Raw genomic sequence first — 20,643 nt, 5'->3', positions numbered from 1 at the left:
AGAGAGCGCCATGAGAACTCGTTTTCATCAGTCGTGGAAATAATCGGTGAAAAAATATTGTCTCACCGTTTAAAAATGCACAACTTCAAAGACCATATCCTTGAATGCTTCTATTTGAGGTGACGCTCAACCATACATATATTTCCATGTCTATATAAACCTCTGGGTTCTGTGGGATTATTTCAGGGGCTGCTTGAACTGATATATTTAGACTATGGATGGGGGTGGATGACCCAGTTAATTAGCATCAGTGGCCTATCTGTTTGTTTTAGTTACCTACATGTCCAATAATCCCTCAATGGGAGAATCTGTTGCATTTCCTGCATTGGCTTCAAGTGTTATTCTGACATTGTTATTCATACTCTGGGCATATTAGATTATTTGCTTCATTTGTTTTAGATGTGGGATTTGTAAACCTTGTTTCCACTTGCAATGAATAGCTGATTCGGGAGTTGTTATTGTATATTTGGGTATTAGATCTGTTTACACAGTAGGGGCCGAGGCTACATTTGTGGTCATATGATTTCCTTGTATACAATGTTTGGTTGTGAATAATTAATTTTATTGCATCCTAAGTAAAGCTCATTCACTGATGTTATTGGTTTGGCTGGTAAGCATTGCATGGTACACACACACACACACACACACACACACACAGACACACAGACCGTATTTGAGTCTGGGTTAATGTACTGATGTTAGTGTGTGAGGGCAGCTCAGGGCCAGTGGTTGTGACTGGTTATGTTTCTGTGTGCTGCCGCTGAGTGCTTATTAATGAACCTCTAGTCTGGATGATGAGTCATACCACTCACAGTCTCTTCAGTGTTGTCTCCAGGGCTGTTTGATGGAGAGGGCCGTAGGCGTCCATTGAATCAGTCTGTTATTTCCTCCTGCCAGGTCGTAATTCAAGGGAGCGATGACATCGCCAGTCGAGCCATAGACCTGCTGAAAGAGATCTACACCAACCTCGGACCAAAACTACAAGTCAATCAGGTAACCATCGGTGCCCTTTGTCCCGGTAACAATAACAGCTCAATCTGCTATTAGATCAACCTAAATCATCTAGCCGTTTTGAGACGACCACCTAAATATATGTGATACCTCGGTACCGTCAATGTTTTCCAATCCGTTTCTCTGGGATCACTGATGTACATGTTGGTTCTATTATCTGAGGGATGGATTGGAACACTGCAGTTCCAGACAAACATGATGTCAACCATTAGACATGAATGCCCTTCTCCTGAACTCACTACCCCTCCTGTCCCCCATGCAGGTAGAGATCCACGAGGATTTCATCCAGTCGTGCTTCGACCGTCTGAAGGCGTCGTACGATACGCTGCGTGTCCTGGACGGGGACAAGGACAGCATCAACTCGGCCCGGCAGGAAGCCATCCGCATGGTCCGTGTGCTCACTGTGCTCAAGGAGTACATCAACGAGTGTGACAGCGACTACCACGAGGAGAGGACCATACTGCCCATGTCCAGGTAGGGGAGACTACAAGCACTGAGCTTAAGCTTGTTGTCCTGACCTTTTTCTTCCCCCAAACCACTTCACCCTAACCTGTCCTCGCTCCCTTTTCCTCTTTTCTCCTCTCTACCTCTCAGGGCGTTCCGGGGGAAGCACATCACGTTGACCGTGCGTTTTCCTAACCAGGGCCGTCAGGTAGATGACCTGGACATCTGGTCTCACACCAACGACACCATCGGCTCGGTGCGCCGTGGCATCCTTACACGCATCAAGGCCAACGCCACGCACACCAAGATAGAGCTCTTCATTGGCGGGGATGTCGTCGACCCAGCCGATGACAGAAAGCTGATTGGCCAGCTCAACCTCAAAGACAAAACGGTAAGCGTGATGAGCTGTGTTTTGACAAGCCTCATGTCACCGGTGGGTTCCTTACAGCTTGTTTGTATAGGTCATTTATAGGAAATGGTTTGTATGATGTCTTCTATTCTCCCGTTGTGTTGTGTCTGTAGTTGATCACAGCCAAGCTGACCCAGGTGAGTGCCAACATGCCGTCCAGCCCAGACAGCTCCTCGGACTCTTCCACCGGCTCACCTGGTAACCACGGCAACCACTTCAGCGACGGGCCCAACCCAGAGGTGGAGAGCTGTCTCCCTGGAGTGGTGAGCGACTCACACACACAAACATCCCCGGAGTGGCGCTTCACCTCTCACCTCATCAGAAAGGGTTCCTAGCTCTCTTGGTCCTTGCCTAGAAAATAATTCAAAATGTTGCCTTTGCCTAGGAAAGCATCAAGCTAGTAGGAAAAACTCCTATCTCATGCATGACTGCAGATGAGTAAATGGAACAATGTTAACCCCTTGTCTGTTCGCTCCTCTCTCTGTCTCCAGATCATGTCTCTCCACCTGCGCTACATATCTTTCCTGTGGCAGGTAGCGGACCTGGGCTGTGGCATTAACATGCCTCTGTTACGAGATGGAGCCAGGGTACTCATGAAGCTAATGCCTCCAGGTACTCACTCTCTGGCACTCACTCACTTTATAGGGGCAATCTGGAATTCCTACATCCATTCTTTTAGACTTTAAAATTAGTGGTATGCCATTCATTTGTTGAATATAACTATAAATGCCTCATGGGTATAGTTCAGAACACAAAATATAAGGTTGTAATTGTAAAATAAAATGGTTTATAGCATCAAAACATGGTTAAAACGAAACATACATGTGGGATGTGTAAATGGCCTGTTGATTGGGTTTGTGTAGATAACAGTACCGTGGAGATCCTGCGTGCCATGTGTCTGGACCATGCCAAGCTGGGAGAGAACAGCCTCAGCCCCACACTGGACTCGCGCTTCTTTGGCCCCTCGCCATCACAAGTCCTCTACCTCATAGAGGTGGGTCTCCTCTTGTTTGTGATCACTGCTGACTGTCTCATCATTACCATACTGGGTGGTGTACGCTTTGCTCTCTGTTGACCACTTCCACTCTGTGTGTGTTTGTATACTTCTTTTCCCCCTCCCTTCCTCAGGTGGTGTATGCCCTACTCATGCCAGCCAGTGCCACATTGGGGGAGGATGCCAGCGACTTCCAGTACAACTTCCTGAAGAGTGGCGGGCTGCCTCTTGTACTGAGCATGCTCACACGGAACAACTTCCTGCCTTCGGCCGACATGGAGACACGGCGAGGGGCGTACCTCAACGCTCTGAAGATCGCCAAGCTGCTGCTCACCGCTGTGGGGTTCGGACACGTTAAAGCTGTGGCCGAGGCCTGCCAGCCCAATGCTGAGGGGACCATACCAGTCTCACCGGTTCGTTGGTTAGACGCACACAAGCGCATGTACACTGAGACATGCGCACACACACACATACTCACACACAAACGCGTGCATGCGAAGTCGAACTAGGATTGTGATGGCCATGTTAATGCTAACATCCTCTCTCTCTTTCTTCAGATCAACCAGGCCACTCATGACCAAGCCCTGGTCCTCCAGAGTGCCCTGCAAAACATCCCCAACCCTGCCTCGGAGTGTATGCTCCGCAACGTAGCTATACGCCTGGCTCAGCAGATCTCTGACGAGGTGAGAGGGAGGGAGAGAAATGGGGAGGGAGGAAGGAGCTAGTGAGAGAGGAAAGAGAACTTGGGAATTAAAGAAGTGGGGAGAGATGGGGTAGAAGGACAGACTGTACGTATGCAACTATGTTGATGCCTGTGACATCATCTGCTTTAATTGAACTGTTCCCTCCCTCTCCTTCCTTTTCCCTCTCGTCTCTTCCAGAACTTCTTCCAGGCGTCCAAGTACATCCCAGACATCTGTGTGATCCGGGCGGTGCAGAAGATAGTGTGGGCGTCGGGCTGTGGCACCGTACAGCTAGTCTTTAGCTCCAACGAAGAGATCAGCAAGATCTATGAGAAGGTACGCATGACCGCTTATCCTTTGATCATCAGTCCATTGATTGATTATCTGTTTTATTTTGGTCTCAGTCTTAGATTGTGCAGATCCCATTGCTCTTGATGAGGCTATTGTACCTTGATGAGGCTAGTGTGTATTGGTTAGCCTATACAGTCACAGATCTGTTTTTGTGTGTGTTGAGCGTCTGTTTAATGTCTGTCTTTCTGTGTCTCTCTGTGGTGCTTGCCGAAGGGACTAATTGGTTAATTGTGTGCACCTGCTTTCTGAAAAACAGAGAAGTGTGTGTTTATAAAGTCACAGCGGTGTGTGTGTCCTCCCCCGCTACAGACAAATGCGGCTAAGGAGCCGGACGAGGAGGATGAGCAGGTGTGTTGTGAGGCCCTGGAGATCATGACCCTGTGTTTCTCCCTGCTGCCCACCGCTCTGGACACACTCAGCAAGGAGAAGGCCTGGCAGACCTTCATCATAGACCTGCTAATGCACTGCCACAGCAAGTATGTACCCCCCGCCGTGTGTGTGTGTGTGTGTGTGTGTGTGTGTGTGTGTGTGTGCCAGTTTGCCTGTCTATCAGCATCAGATGTGCACTTGACAGTAAGTCGCTCTGGAAAAGATGGCGTCTGTTCTAAATGGCGTCTGCTAAATAACCTAAATGTAGATGTTTTCATGTTAGGCTGGAAGAGCAGCCTGCCACACCTCAAGGCTGGTTGCTGCTGGTGTACCACAGTGGTCTCTGTGTTGTAACTGCTTCTTGTAGTGGATGAGATGTGGGATGGTCTGTGTCTATGGTAATGGTAATATCTGTCCCCAGGTCAGTTGGTGGATTGATGGATTAGTTTGTCTGTAGTATAATTGTCTTCTGATCTGTTTCCAGGTCAGTTCGTCAGATGGCCCAGGAGCAGTTCTTCCTCATGGCCACCAGGTGTTGCATGGGCCATCGACCCCTTCTCTTCTTCATCACCCTCCTCTTCACTGTGCTGGGGGTAGGTATCAGAACCTCTCACTGTGCTGGGGGTACATATCAGCACCTCTCACTGTGCTGGGGGTACGTACAGCACCTCTCATACATGAGTGCGTTTGGGTTTTACATTACTTTCACTGCAATCATGGCCCTGTTCAAATACATTGAACTTGCACTCTTACTGCCTGCCTTTGTTGAAGTTCTCACTGATCTCCCAAATCAGAATAAGCTAAGGTTGTATCATATCATATTATTTCTGCTATCCAGCCAGGAGAGAGCAGTGATAACTTCAAGGAAGGAAGGAGAAGATACGCATGTACTGCTTAAAGTAGGCAGTGTTAAGTAAGCTGTCAACTGGTTTTCATGGCTTTTCAACAGCTTTTTAAAAAAACATTCCCTATTAGGTATTCAAACATTGATCTCTTGCTGCTCCAGGTAATACAGTACTAAAGTGAATGTACATGCTCTCTGTTTGTGTTCCAGAGCACCGCTAAGGAGCGGGCCAAGCATGCTGGGGACTACTTCACCCTGCTTAGGCACCTCCTGAACTATGCCTACAACAGCAACATCAACCTGCCCAACGCAGAGGTGCTGCTCAACAATGAAATCGACTGGCTCAAGAGGATCAGGGTATGACCATGATTCATCCAGATCACATTTACATTTAAGTCATTTAGCAGACGCTCTTATCCAGAGCGACTTACAAATTGGTGCATTCACTGTATGACATCCAGTGGAACAGTCACTTTACAATAGTGCATCTAAATCTTAGAGGGGGGTGAGAGAAGGATTACTTATCCTATCCTAGGTATTCCTTAAAGAGGTGGGGTTTCAGGTGTCTCCGGAAGGTGGTAATTGACTCCGCTGTCCTGGCGTCGTGAGGGAGTTTGTTCCACCATTGGGGGGCCAGAGCAGCGAACAGTTTTGACTGGGCTGAGCGGGAACTGTACTTCCTCAGTGGTAGGGAGGCGAGCAGGCCAGATGTGGATGAACGCAGTGCCCTTGTTTGGGTGTAGGGCCTGATCAGAGCCTGGAGGTACTGAGGTGCCGTTCCCCTCACAGCTCCGTAGGCAAGCACCATGGTCTTGTAGCGGATGCGAGCTTCAACTGGAAGCCAGTGGAGAGAGCGGAGGAGCGGGGTGACGTGAGAGAACTTGGGAAGGTTGAACACCAGACGGGCTGCGGCGTTCTGGATGAGTTGTAGGGGTTTAATGGCACAGGCAGGGAGCCCAGCCAACAGCGAGTTGCAGTAATCCAGACGGGAGATGACAAGTGCCTGGATTAGGACCTGCGCCGCTTCCTGTGTGAGGCAGGGTCGTACTCTGCGGATGTTGTAGAGCATGAACCTACAGGAACGGGCCACCGCCTTGATGTTAGTTGAGAACGACAGGGTGTTGTCCAGGATCACGCTAAGGTTCTTAGCGCTCTGGGAGGAGGACACAATGGAGTTGTCAACCGTGATGGCGAGATCATGGAACGGGCAGTCCTTCCCCGGGAGGAAGAGCAGCTCCGTCTTGCCGAGGTTCAGCTTGAGGTGGTGATCCGTCATCCACACTGATATGTCTGCCAGACATGCAGAGATGCGATTCGCCACCTGGTCATCAGAAGGGGGAAAGGAGAAGATTAATTGTGTGTCGTCTGCATAGCAATGATAGGAGAGACCATGTGAGGTTATGACAGAGCCAAGTGACTTGGTGTATAGCGAGAATAGGAGAGGGCCTAGAACAGAGCCCTGGGGGACACCAGTGGTGAGAGCGCGTGGTGAGGAGACAGATTCTCGCCACGCCACCTGGTAGGAGCGACCTGTCAGGTAGGACGCAATCCAAGCGTGGGCCGCGCCGGAGATGCCCAACTCGGAGAGGGTGGAGAGGAGGATCTGATGGTTCACAGTATCGAAAGCAGCCGATAGGTCTAGAAGGATGAGAGCAGAGGAGAGAGAGTTAGCTTTAGCGGTGCGGAACGCCTCCGTGATACAGAGAAGAGCAGTCTCAGTTGAATGACTAGTCTTGAAACCTGACTGATTTGGATCAAGAAGGTCATTCTGAGAGAGAGAGCGGGAGAGCTGGCCAAGGACGGCACGTTCAAGAGTTTTGGAGAGAAAAGAAAGAAGGGATACTGGTCTGTAGTTGTTGACATCGGAGGGATCGAGTGTAGGTTTTTTCAGAAGGGGTGCAACTCTCGCTCTCTTGAAGACGGAAGGGACGTAGCCAGCGGTCAGGGATGAGTTGATGAGCGAGGTGAGGTAAGGGAGAAGGTCTCCGGAAATGGTCTGGAGAAGAGAGGAGGGGATAGGGTCAAGCGGGCAGGTTGTTGGGCGGCCGGCCGTCACAAGACGCGAGATTTCATCTGGAGAGAGAGGGGAGAAAGAGGTCAGAGCACAGGGTAGGGCAGTGTGAGCAGAACCAGCGGTGTCGTTTGACTTAGCAAACGAGGATCGGATGTCGTCGACCTTCTTTTCAAAATGGTTGACAAAGTCATCTGCAGAGAGGGGAGGAGGGGGCGATTCAGGAGGGAGGAGAAGGTGGCAAAGAGCTTCCTAGGGTTAGAGGCAGAAGCTTGGAATTTAGAGTGGTAGAAAGTGGCTTTAGCAGCAGAGACAGAAGAGGAAAATGTAGAGAGGAGGGAGCGAAAGGAATGCCAGGTCCGCAGGGAGGCGAGTTTTCCTCCATTTCCGCTCGGCTGCCCGGAGCCCTGTTCTGTGAGCTCGCAATGAGTCGTCGAGCCACGGAGCGGGAGGGGAGGGGAGGACCGAGCCGGCCTGGAGGATAGGGGGCATAGAGAGTCAAAGGATGCAGAAAGGGAGGAGAGGAGGGTTGAGGAGGCAGAATCAGGAGATAGGTGGGAGAAGGTTTGAGCAGAGGGAAGAGATGATAGGATGGAAGAGGAGAGAGTAGCGGGGGAGAGAGAGCGAAGGTTGGGACGGCGCGATACCATCCGAGTAGGGGCAGTGTGGGAAGTGTTGGATGAGAGCGAGAGGGAAAAGGATACAAGGTAGTGGTCGGAGACTTGGAGGAGTTGCAATGAGGTTAGTGTAAGAACAGCATCTAGTAAAGATGAGGTTGAGCGTATTGCCTGCCTTGTGAGTAGGGGGAAGGTGAGAGGGTGAGGTCAAAAGAGGAGAGGAGTGGAAAGAAGGAGGCAGAGAGGAATGAGTCAAAGGTAGACGTGGGGAGGTTAAAGTCGCCCAGAACTGTGAGAGGTGAGCCGTCCTCAGGAAAGGAGCTTATCAAGGCATCAAGCTCATTGATGAACTCTCCGAGGGAACCTGGAGGGCGATAAATGATAAGGATGTTAAGCTTGAAAGGGCTGGTAACTGTGACAGCATGGAATTCAAAGGATCTTGTCATGAATAATGCCGCTGAGCTTTGTGTTGAGTTAATTGCAGTTCATGGCTGAGGTTCTAGTCCTTGGTCAGAGGGCTGTTGCGGTGACCGTATTACCGTCACACCGGCGGTCACGAGTCATGAAGGCAGTCAAATTCCACGTGACTGTTGAGTCACGGTAGTTAGGATTCTCCAAGCTCTGATGCTGCTGATGGTCATTAGTAACCTACCAAACCTGTTAACTGCCTGGTACTCAGCACTCTACTGTCCCTCTAATCACTCTGACATCAATGCAAATGTCATCTAAAATCTAATCAAACTCTTCATGAGAGCACATGAGCTCCTGTTGCTCAACATTTCTATAGGCTATGCAATTGCGTCATAAAACAGAGTGATGGCCTGAGAGTGATGTTAAAAAGGATCCCATCAGCTTCCTATAGGCCTACTATATTTGCTTCTCAACTTTCCTAATATTAAGGAACAGGAGTATAGCCTATAGGAAGCTGACATGAAAATGAATCACGGGGAAAGCATCCTCCATTCGCTATTTAAATGCGTAGATGACATCTTTCCACTGCCCTTGTTTGCATGATAATGGTCCATTCTAAATCAAAACAAATTTCACACATACAGTACAAGTCAAGTCTGTGCACACCTTATTTGGACTATTTTCTACATTGTAGAATAATAGTGAAAACATCAAAACTATGAAATAACACTTGGAATCATGTAGTAACCAAAAAAGTGTTAATCAAAATAGATTTATGATTCTTCTTGCCTTTGCACATTCTTGGAATAATAGTCAACTCCTGTAGCCTATAGGCCTATATTTTAATTTTACCTTTATTTAACTAGGCAAGTCAGTTAAGAACAAATTCTTATTTTCAATGACGGCCTAGGAACAGTGGGTTAACTGCCTCGTTCAGGGGCAGAATGACAGATTTTTACCTTGTTAGCTCGGGGATTCGATCTTGCAACCTTTCGGTTACAAGTCCAACTCTAACCACTAGGCTACTTGCCGCCCCAAAATGTATATGTTTTAAGGGGCCAAATAACTTCTTAAAATGTAAGCACATTATTCTGCTTTACAAGCAGCGTGTGAGTTTCAAGTTTGGGGATAATTGCATTTGTGGTCACTTTTGATTAATGGTGTTTTCTCGCTAAATGGAACATTAGATGAGATCATGAATTGCACAGCACTCAGAGAGAAGGGCACAGCGGTCAATGGCCACAAAAGGCATGGATTTTAGGGTGCATTACGGCCAAACAAAGGGAATGACGCCGGGAAATTCGAAGCATTATCAAGTGCTTGTCAAATTGTGAATGAGAGACTGATGAAGTGTGTACAGCCTGTGCAAAAAAACAAAGCAGAGCTCATGCCTTTCAAGATACTTTTTTTCAAATCATCAATAGAGTCGCATCATGCAACATTACAATGTATTACAAATCTGAACATGTAGCCCAACGTTTGTAGGGCAACTAAAGTTACATTACCTTTAAATTAAGCATATTGGAGTAACTATTTCTTTGTTAACCACTCAACACAGAATAGCCAAATGTGTGCACTCCCTCAAATCTTTCGGAGAAAATATCATTACTGTTTGATTCAGCTTTGTTCAATTGTATTCTTCTACTCTAAAATAATGCCATGGAATTCCAACCAGATCTTGTCTGGTAAATGAACTAGTGTAGCCCACAGTCATATGGCATAGCCAGCTCAGGGCCTAACATAAGGACAACTCAGAGTAGCCTATTCTGTTATTCTGAAATTGACTACGTTTTCTTCATATCATGTTTCTTTAGACCTGTGTATAAAATAAATCATGGATTCATTGTGAAGGTGTAAGCTTTATTACATGGATTTAATAGACTTGTTAAAATGTAGATGTTCCAAATGTCTGCATCAGTAACTTGTAGGCTATGTATGGAAGCCAGGAGATGCTAAATGTGTATGTTAATTAATGGTCAATTATCGTGAGACTGACTGTTATTTTCTTGACAATCACCTGCTGATGAAATTTCTTGACTGCCACAGCCCTAGTCAGAGCTAGGTTGTATTCATTAGGACACACCGTACCAAGATGTTAATCAACGGGGAGGGGAATCGACCAAGCACTTGTTATTGGACAAGTCCATGTAGTCCTTTTCTGTTGTGTACTGTTCGGTGCTTAATGAATAGGACCCTGGTTGTTAGTACTGTGTGTGTGTGCGTCCCAGGATGAGGTAAAGAGGACAGGGGAGACGGGCGTAGAGGAAACCATCCTGGAGGGCCACATCGGGATCACCAAGGAGCTGCTGGCCTTTCAGACATCAGAGAAGAAATACTACATCGGCTGTGAGAAGGGAGGGGCCAACCTCATCAAGGTATGATGGCATCCATTTTGTATTGAATTGAATCTTTTTACTTATTCATCGACATAAGCTTCTAGAGTAATCTTATGTGGTAATAAATATTTAACATTTTAGCAGTGACCTTCATATCTGTATGTGGCTGTAATAAATGTGCCGCACGCAGTAAATGTTACTTTCTTACCCTGTATTAACTCACTCTCCCTCCCCCTCTGTCCAGGAGTTGATAGATGACTTCATTTTCCCAGCATCGAACGTGTACCTGCAGTACATGAAGAGTGGGGAGTTCCCCACGGAGCAAGCCATCCCTGTCTGTAGCAGCCCCGCCTCTATCAACGCAGGCTTCGAGCTGCTGGTGGCGCTGGCTGTGGGCTGTGTCCGGAATCTAAAGCAGATGGTCGACACGCTCACTGATATGTACTATCTAGGTAGGAACTCTAAGAGGAAAACTACACAGAGTTGTGTTCTCCATTAACTTTCACTGATCAATGTTTGCACCTCAGAAAGCCAGAAATACTATTACTTACTCTTGATCTGTATCATCATTACATTAGTCTTTCTTCTCAATTTATATTGGGGGCAATCACATCCCTGCAACTCTATGCTTAAATTTAGTGATACAATCTAAAGTGATAAGAACTCACTCCCAGATTTACCTCCCTTCAGGTTGTGAGGCACAGACCCTACCCACCTGTGTTATTGTGTATGTCCAAATGATATCCCCACCCCATCTCCCAGGTTGTGAGGCTCTGACAGAGTGGGAGTATCTCCCCCCGGTGGGACCGAGGCCCACTAAAGGCTTTGTGGGACTGAAGAACGCCGGAGCCACCTGCTACATGAACTCTGTCATCCAGCAGCTCTACATGATCCCGCCCATACGCAACGGCATTCTGGCCATCGAGGGCACCGGCACCGATGTGGACGATGACATGTCCGGTGATGAGAAGCAGGAGAACGAGGTAATGCAGGAGAGAGCAGTATCGAGGAACGACTTTAGAATATGGAATGATATTATTTGATTTCATGATATCCAGTTGGTAGTTAGTCTTGTCCCATTGCTGCAGAACCCGTTACGGACTCGGGAGAGACGAAGATCGAGAGCCATGCTTCCTCTGAAACACAACCCCGACAAGCCGCACTGCTTCATGACACACCGCTCGTTTAACCTGGAAGCCAGCCGCACCAATGTGTCGGAGGAAACACCGTACAGCTGGCGACCGAAGTCAGCGTGCATGAGCCCGGCCCGTCACAAGAGCACGATGGGACAAGGACATCCCAGCCGACCAAACCCTCCCCTTACCCGAACGGCGCTGGGGCAATTGTGAACCACCTCATGGGTGTCTCGGTCGTGGCCGGCTGCGACACAGCACGGGATCGGACCGGGTCTGTAGTGATTCCTCTAGTACTGCGATGCAGTTCCTTAGACCGCTGCACCACTCTGGAGGCCCTGGAATTTAGAATTGTCTGAAAACAAATACTAGGGTTTAGTCATATGGTGATGTTGTGTTTGTTGGTTAATCCATGTTTCGTTAAAATAAGATTTAATTGGTCACACACATATTTATCAGATGTTATTGTGGGTGTAGTGAAAAATGTTTATCGCTCCAACATTGCAGGAGTATCTAACAATTCACAACAATATACACATCTCAAAGTAAAATAATGAAATTAAGAAATATATGTGAGTGGACCAAGTACTTGGAGGTTGCTCTAAAGCGGAAAGGCGGAACAAACGAGTCAGGAGCAGGTTTTCTAAATTGAACAAAGTTCTCTCTTGAGGAACATAAATCTTCTTCTTCACAAGAACAAGAAACACAAGGTGAGTATCTTTAAACTATAACAATCACGGGTAATGCAGGTAATGCAGTAGAGAGCAGTATCGTGGAACCGCCTTCATAATCCTTCCTTAGAGAGCTCCCTTCGGTGGTCATCCGGATCTGTGGTGACCATTCCCAAGAGATGGTGTCCTTTTCTTCTCCCTTCCGAAAGGTACGTCTTCTCCTCTGTAGAAGCCAACACTCTTTTCTTTCTCCCCTCTCTGCCGGTTCCTTCCTGTCTCTTGTAGGGGAAAGAGAATATCTCATTAGTACCTTCAGCTGTGCTTAATTGCCTCTGATTACCTTGACTGCCATGCCGGACTGGGCTATTGTCCCTGGGAGCAGCCTGCCCTCTGTTGGTCCTTCCACATACCTCCCCCCTCAGGACCAGACTTTTTCTTACCGGCCATCCATGTGAGGGGAGCATGGTCAGTAACGAGGGCAAACCTACGCCCGAGTAAGTAGTACCAGAGATAATCAAGGGCCCACTTAATGGCTAGGGCCTCTTTCTCTATGGGAGCATATCTCTGTTCCCGAACACTGAGCTTCCTACATATAAAGAGAGTAGGCCTCTCTGCTTTGCCTTCACCCTGAGCTAGGACGGCTCTGCGGCCCTTATCTGAGGCTTCCACCTGCGCAATTAACTCTTGGGAGAAGTCAGGAGCATGCAGGACGGGATCAGCGCACAGGCTCTCTTTTCTTGATGAGGTTTGTGAGGGGTTTGGCAATACCCAGGGATGAAATGGCAATAAAATCCCGTTATCCCCAAGAAGGCTTCAACATCCTGCTCTGTCTGGGGCCGCGGCCAGTCCCGAATGGCCCTGGTCTTTTGTGCCTGTGGACGTATTTTTCCGTTCCCCACGGTGTATTCCGCTTCGGACAGACCCAGGCAGCATTTTTTGGAATTGGCCGTCAGCCCTGTAGCCTCCAGGCACACGAGCACCGACCGTTGTCACAGGAGGTGGCTATCCTAGTCCTTGCTGTGGATGACCACATCGTCTATGTACACCACAGTATACTCTTGATGGGGCCGTAGAACGGCATCCATGAGGCGTTGAAAAGTTGCCGCAAGAAGGGCATCCTCACATACTGAAAAAGTCCCTCCGATGTGGCGAAGGCAGTCTTTGGGCGGTCCTCCGGAGCCACCGGCACTTGCCAATATCCCTTCATCAAATCCAGGGTGGTGATGAACTTGGCCTTTCCTAAGCGCTCAGAGTTCATCCACGTGGGGCATGGGATACGCGTTGAATGTAGAGATGGCGTTTACACCCCTAAAGTTGTTGCAGAGCCCCATACTGCCGTCCGGTTTGGGGACCATGACTATGGGACTGGACCACTCACTCGTAGATGGCTTGATCACCCTCAACCTTAGCATCTCCCTTACCTCGTTCTTTGCGATGACTCTGCGGGCCTCAGGAATCCCGTAAGGCCGGATATGCACCTTCTTGCCGGGTTCAATGTGGATATGATGAAACAGAACATCTGTTTGTCCTGTTAAGGGCGAGAATACCCTGCCGAATTGCATAATCAGCATGGCTAGCTGTCTCGACTCCTCTGGCAGGAGAGTTCGGCCATGGCGCACCTGTAGCAGGGCCTCCTTTTTCCTTGTCCTCCACGGCCATCAAAGCCACACCCTCCTCTCTCCCATGGTACTTCTTTAGCAGGTTGATATGATAGAGTTGGACCTTCTTCCTTCTGTCCGGTTGCTGATGAGGTAATTGACCGGTGATACCCTTTCCGTTACCTCGTAAGGCCCCTCCACTGCGCCAGCAAGCTGTGTTTGGCCGTGGGCACAAGTACCATCACTTTCTCTCCCACGGTGAACTCCCTGGGTGTCGCTGACACCCGGTCTATGATTTGAGTCCGTTGTGCCTTCTTCAAATGCAAATGTACTATGGGCCAGACCGCCGACAGGCGGTCCCTGATCAGGGTAACATGTTCTATCGTCGACTGGAATGGGCATGGTTGGGCTATCCAGGTCTCCTTAGCTAAGTCGAGGATCCCTCGACATGACCTGCCGTAGAGCAATTCGAAGTGGACGCCTGGGGTACTTCTCGCAGGGCAAACATTAAGTTGGGCAGAAGCATGTCCCAGTTTTTTCCGTCTCTGGACACCACTCTTCTCAACATGCTATTAATCGTTTTGTTCAGGCGTTCGCACAAACCGTCTGTCTGCGGGTGGAATATGCTGGTGCGTATCTGTTGAACATGGTATAACCGACAGAAGTCCTTCATCAACAGGACATAAACGTTGGTCCCCTGGTCGGTTTGGATCATCTTGGGAAGGCCCAGCCGGGAGAACAGCATGAACAATTCCTTGGCGATTTCCTTTGACGACATGTTGCGAAGGGTATGGCCTCTGGGAATTTGGTAGCGTAATCTACGACAACCAGGATGTACTCGTGTCCTCTGGCGGATTACGGGAGGGGTCCCACGAGGTCCATAGCTATGCGTTCGAAGGGAGTCTCTATGGGGAGAGGAATCAAAGGATTACGCAGTTGTGGCCGTGGAGCTGTACGCTGACATTGATCACACGTCCTGCAATACCTGGCCACATCTCTGGTAACATGGGCCCAATAGAACCTCTGCATGATTGTGTTGATTGTTTTGTCCCATGCCAGGTGTCCTCCTAGGATGTGGGAATGAGCTAGCTGTAGGGGAAGTATCCATGTATGGTTTAGGCACCATTAGTAATTCCTGTTTTTCACCCCTTCATTGCATGACCCAATTCCTGGAATAGCTGTCTGAGGTGTTGGGTCTGTATTCCTCTGCTCCAGAGGACGAGGCCGAGGCTACATTTCCTTGTAGGGCTACTACCTCGAGCTTGGACTTGGTCTTTTTATTCCTCTGCTTTCCTGCACCCCTCCGGTGGCCCGGCTCTTGGCGTGTGATAGACTTGGGGTAATAGAGACCTGATCCCCTTTGTCAGGTGCGTAACGTCATCTGCCGAAGCTTCTTATATAGGGGACAGTGTCTCTCCCGATCAATAATGGCACCTTCAGCTGGGGTACTTTCCCCGTCCTGACTGTACACCTTACTTTCGGGGTGAGAATGGACAGACTCACGGTGGGGTAATAGTGGGTCTCCATGGACACAGGACACGGCTACTTTCCTCTAAAGCGGAAAGGTGGAATAAACGAGTCAGGAGCAGGTTTTCTACCTCTGTTGAGGTAGTTTTTACAAAAATCACGGGTGTGTCACCTCCTTCACAATCCTTCCTTGGAGAGCTCCCTTCGGGTGGTCATCCGGATCCACGGTGACCATTCCCAAGAGATGATGTATCCCCTTCTCCTTTCCGAAAGGTACGTCCTCTCCTCTGGAGAAGCAAACACTCTTTTATTTTATATTTTATTATATATATATATAATAATGGTTCATCCTTGGGAGCAATTTCCAAACGCCTGAAGGTACCACGTTCATCTGTACAAACAATAGTACGCAAGTATAAGCACCATGGGACCACGCAGCCGTCATACCGCTCAGGAAGGAGATGTGTTCTGTCTCCTAGAGGTGAATGCACTTTGGTGCAAATCAATCCCAGAACAACAGCAGAGGACCTTGTGAAGATGCTGGAGGAAACAGGTACACAAGTATCTATATCCACAGTAAAACGAGTCCGATAGCAACATTACCTGAAAGGCCGCTCAGCAAGGAAGAAGCCACTGCTCCAAAGCCGCCATTAACAAGCCAGACTAAGGTTTGCAACTGCACATGGGGACAAAGATCGTACTTTTTGGAGAAATGTCCTCAGTTCTATTTTTGTTTCATCAGACCAGTTTGGCCATAATGACCATTATTATGTTTGGAGGAAAAGGGGGGAGGCTTGCAACCCGAAGAACGCCATCCCAACCGTGAAGCACATGGGTGGCAGCATCATGTTGTGGGGGTGCTTTGCTGCAGGAGGGACTGGTGCACTTCACAAAATAGATGGCATCATGAGGTAGGAAATAGATGTGGATATATTGAAGCAACATCTCAAGACATCAGTCAGGAAGTTAAAGCTTAGTCACAAATGGGTCTTCCAAATGGACAATGACCTCAAGCATACTTCCAAAGTTGTGGCAAAATGGCATAAGGACAACAAAGTCAAGGTATTGGAGTGGCCATCACAAAGCCCTGACCTCAATCCCATAGACAAATTGTGGGCAGAACTGAAAAAATGTGTGCGAGCAAGGAGGCCTACAAACCTGACTCAGTTACACCAACTCTGTCAGGAGAAATGGCCAAAATTCACCCAACTTATTGTGGGAAGCTTGTGGAAGGCTACCCGAAACAGTTTAAAGGCAATCCTACCAAATACTAATTGAGTGTATGTAAACTTCTGACCCACTGGAAATGTGATGAAAGAAATAAAAGCTGAAATAAATCATTCTCTCTACTATTATTCTGACATTTCACATTCTTAAAATGAAGTGGTGATCCTGAATTTTTACTAAGATTAAATGTCAGGAATTGTGAATAAAATTACTTTAAATGTATTTGGCTAAGATGTATTTAAACTTCTGACTTCAACTGTGTGTGTGTGTGTGTGGTGTGTGTGTGACGAGCAATGTCGGAGTGGCATAGACTAGAATACAGTATATACATTTGAAATGAGTAAAACAGTATGTAAACATTATTAAAGTGACCAGTTATTCCATGTCTATGTACATAGGGCAGCGGCCTCTAAGGTGCAGAGTTGAGTAACCGGGTGGTAGCCCGGTGGTAGTGACAGTGACTAAGTTCAGACCAGGGTACTGGGTGGAGGCTGGCTATTGATGACTATTTTAGTCTGATGGCCTTGAGATAGAAGCTGTTTTTCAGTCTCTTTGTCCCGGCTTTGATGCACCTGTACTGACCTTGCCTTCTGGATGATAGTGGGGTGAACAGGTCGTGGCTCCGGTGGTTGATGATCTTTTGGCCTTCCTGTGACATTGGGTGCTGTAGGTGTCCTTTAGGGCAGGCAGTGAGCCCCCGATGATGCGTTTGGCAGACAGCCCTGCGGTTGCCGGCAGTGCAGTTGCCATACCAGGCGGTGATGCAGCCCGACAGGATGCTCTCAATGGTGCATCTGTAAAAGTTTGTAAGGGTCATAGGGGCCAAGCCAAATTTCTTCAGCCTCCTGAGGTTGAAGAGGCGCTGTTGTGCCTTCTTCACCACACTGTCAGTGTGGGTGGACCATTTCAGATGGTCAGTGATGTATACGCCGAGGAACTTAACTTTCCACCTTCTCTACTGCGGTCCCATCGATGTGGAAAGGGGGGTGCTCCTTCTGCTGTTTCCTGAAGTCCACGATCAGCTCCTTTTGTTTTGTTGAGGGAGAGATTATTTTCCTGGCACCACTCCGCCAGGGCCCTCACCTCCTCCCTGTTGGCTGACTCGTTGTTGGTAATCAGGCCTACTACTGTTGTGGAGCTGTGAGGGGAACGGCACCTCAGTACCTCCAGGCTCTGATCAGGCCCTACACCCAAACAAGGGCACTGCGTTCATCCACCTCTGGCCTGCTCGCCTCCCTACCACTGAGGAAGTACAGTTCCCGCTCAGCCCAGTCAAAACTGTTCGCTGCTCTGGCTCCCCAATGGTGGAACAACTCCCTCACGACGCCAGGACAGCGGAGTCAATCACCACCTTCCGGAGACACCTGAAACCCCACCTCTTTAAGGAATACCTAGGATAGGATAAAGTAATCCTTCTTACCCCCCTTAAAAGATTTAGATGCACTATTGTAAAGTGGCTGTTCCACTGGATGTCATAAGGTGAATGCACCAATTTGTAAGTCGCTCTGGATAAGAGCGCCTGCTAAATGACTTAAATGTAAATGTAATGTAAATGTGTTGTCTGCAAACTTGATGATTTAGTTTGAGGTGTTCGTGGCCACGCAGTCATGGGTGAACAGGGAGAAGAGGAGAGGGCTGAGCACGCACCCTTGTGGGGCCCCATTGTTGAGGATCAATGAAGTGGAGGTGTTATTTCCTACCTTCATCACCTGGGGACGGCCCATCAGGAAGTCCAGGACCCAGTTGTGCAGGGTGGGGTTCAAACCCAGGGCCCAGAGCTTAATGATGAGCTTAGAGGGTACTATGGTGTTGAAGGCTGAGCTCTAGTTCCATTGGTAGCTGCAGTTGATATTAGCTCCTGAGCTGAGACACTTTTATGGCTTTTTTTTTTTAATGGCACTTATGAAGATGTGGGGTGTTGCGGTAACAGAGTATGTGGTTTAAAACCTGTTCCATTGTGTTGTCCTAATGACCAGGACCCAGCTTAACCCTGTGTGTCCATCTGCCCCTACAGAGTAATGTGGACCCGCGAGATGAGGTGTTCAACTACCACCACCAGTTTGACGACAAGCCATCGCTCAGTAAATCGGAGGACAGGAAGGAGTACAACATCGGGGTGCTGCGCCACCTGCAGGTCATCTTTGGCCACCTGGCCTCCTCCAGACTGCAGTACTACATACCGAGAGGCTTCTGGAAACAGTTCAGGTCAGTGGAGGGAAGAGAATGATTACCTGGAAAAACCAGATGGGTCATACATGCCAGTATTTTAAAGGCCCAATGCAGCTGTGTTTATCTCAGTATCAAATAATCTGGTTAACAATTAAGTACCATACTGTGTTTTTGTTTTTAATCAAAATGGTCAAAAATAAACAAATGTACACTGTACAGTGCATTCAAAAAGTATTCAGACCCCTTGACTTTTTCCACATTTTGTTACGTTACTGCCTTATTCTAAAATTGATTAAGTCGTTTTTTCCCTCATCAATCTACACACAATACCCCTTAATGATTAAGCCTCATCCCATCCTATAGGTTATGGGGCGAGCCTGTGAACCTGCGAGAGCAGCACGATGCCCTGGAGTTCTTCAACTCTCTAGTGGACAGTCTGGACGAGGCTCTGAAAGCCCTGGGTCACCCAGCCATGCTCAGTAAGGTGCTGGGTGGATCCTTTGCTGACCAGAAGATCTGCCAGGGGTGCCCACATAGGTAACTCACAGACCTCCATAGGAACAGATCTAAGATCAGGGATATCTTGGCAATCCATAATGTCAACCATTATGGGGGAGAATGTGAAACTGACTTGAGATCTGGTCTAGGGGCAAAATGGACCAATGCTTATTGTTCACGCATCTCAGGGTAATTGATTTGAAGATGTCCATTTCTGCAGAGAGAGAGATTTGTTAGTAGTGGTTGTATATGAGGCTGCTTCAGTGTTTAGTCTCCCTAAACATCCAGATTGCCTCTCACCATTTTCAAATGTTCTGTCTTGACATGTTCCAGCATAACATGTCTTTGTCACTAACTACGTCACAACCTTATCTGCTTCAATAAAATACAAAGTGGATAGCAGGATGGAGACCAGAGGTTATGATTAAGGTATACTTAAATTTAACGCCCCTAACAATCCACGCCTCTAATAATTTCCCAGTGTGCCTTGCCTTTTTCAATTGCGTTATAGAGTTACCCCCATTACTATATTTGTTAGTGACAGAGACATTGTTGAAGTCTTTCATTTGCAGTCCTATGGCCTTCACCAAGTGAATATTTGCATGAAAATCCGTCACCAATTGGATGGAAACCTGGCGAGTGAAACCAGACCCTAGTCACTGCTGTTGCCTAGAGTCGGGTTTATGAGACTATACAGTGTTGGTTGAAATGAATGTGGATATTGTGTGTGCTACAGGTATGAGTGTGAGGAGTCGTTCACCACTCTGAATGTAGACATCAGGAACCACCAGAACCTGTTGGACTCAATGGAGCAGTACGTCAAAGGAGACCTGCTGGAGGGTGCTAACGCATACCACTGTGAGAAGTGCAACAAGAAGGTGAGAATAATGTTTTTCTTATCAGATCTTACAATTGAAATGGACCAATAGCCTTTTTTTCCTAACTAGCTACATTCCTATAGGCTTTCCAGGGTTGTAGCAAAAGCCTGCTTGCCCAGTAGGTCTCCAGGAGGAGACCAGAAGGAGAGTAGCAGTAACATGTTTGCTTGTCTCCCCCCCCACCCTCCAGGTGGACACAGTGAAGCGTCTGCTGATCAAGAAGCTTCCCCCAGTGCTTGCCATCCAGCTGAAGAGGTTTGACTACGACTGGGAGAGGGAGTGTGCCATCAAGTTCAACGACTACTTTGAGTTCCCCAGGGAGCTGGACATGGAGCCCTACACTGTAGCCGGGGTGGCCAAGCTGGAGGGGGACGACGTCAACCCAGAGAACCAGGTTAGGGATGGCATGAAGATGACACAGATTATTACATTGTGTGTAGAAATACGGAGTAAATGTCTATTTTAATGATTTCATAATGTTGTAGTTGTCGTTCTAACATTTCAGATAGTTGAAATGAGAAA

At 48.0% G+C, this 20,643-nt stretch overlaps 1 protein-coding gene across 7 annotated transcripts in view; it reads left to right on the top strand.

Annotated features, from left to right (window-relative positions):
* The window catches only part of usp9 (ubiquitin specific peptidase 9), an 83,771-nt gene that overhangs the window by 47,657 nt on the left and 15,471 nt on the right, over positions 1 to 20,643 (top strand). For all 7 annotated transcript variants that reach the window (XM_052522149.1, XM_052522150.1, XM_052522154.1 and 4 more), the window contains 19 exons: positions 898 to 993; positions 1,274 to 1,485; positions 1,606 to 1,846; positions 1,978 to 2,127; positions 2,356 to 2,476; positions 2,728 to 2,858; positions 2,993 to 3,271; positions 3,416 to 3,541; positions 3,740 to 3,877; positions 4,202 to 4,368; positions 4,746 to 4,854; positions 5,316 to 5,462; positions 10,373 to 10,519; positions 10,725 to 10,932; positions 11,243 to 11,463; positions 18,591 to 18,781; positions 19,109 to 19,282; positions 19,980 to 20,121; positions 20,312 to 20,515. In XM_052522149.1, coding sequence (XP_052378109.1) covers positions 898 to 993; positions 1,274 to 1,485; positions 1,606 to 1,846; positions 1,978 to 2,127; positions 2,356 to 2,476; positions 2,728 to 2,858; positions 2,993 to 3,271; positions 3,416 to 3,541; positions 3,740 to 3,877; positions 4,202 to 4,368; positions 4,746 to 4,854; positions 5,316 to 5,462; positions 10,373 to 10,519; positions 10,725 to 10,932; positions 11,243 to 11,463; positions 18,591 to 18,781; positions 19,109 to 19,282; positions 19,980 to 20,121; positions 20,312 to 20,515 — 3,204 coding nt within the window. The remainder of the gene's footprint in view (positions 1 to 897; positions 994 to 1,273; positions 1,486 to 1,605; positions 1,847 to 1,977; positions 2,128 to 2,355; positions 2,477 to 2,727; positions 2,859 to 2,992; positions 3,272 to 3,415; positions 3,542 to 3,739; positions 3,878 to 4,201; positions 4,369 to 4,745; positions 4,855 to 5,315; positions 5,463 to 10,372; positions 10,520 to 10,724; positions 10,933 to 11,242; positions 11,464 to 18,590; positions 18,782 to 19,108; positions 19,283 to 19,979; positions 20,122 to 20,311; positions 20,516 to 20,643) is intronic.

The sequence above is a fragment of the Oncorhynchus keta genome, chromosome 7 (genome assembly GCF_023373465.1).
Source record: "Oncorhynchus keta strain PuntledgeMale-10-30-2019 chromosome 7, Oket_V2, whole genome shotgun sequence".
NCBI lineage: Eukaryota > Metazoa > Chordata > Actinopteri > Salmoniformes > Salmonidae > Oncorhynchus > Oncorhynchus keta.
Note: the sequence above shows the minus strand (reverse complement) of the source record. Positions and strands in the feature narration are given on the sequence as shown.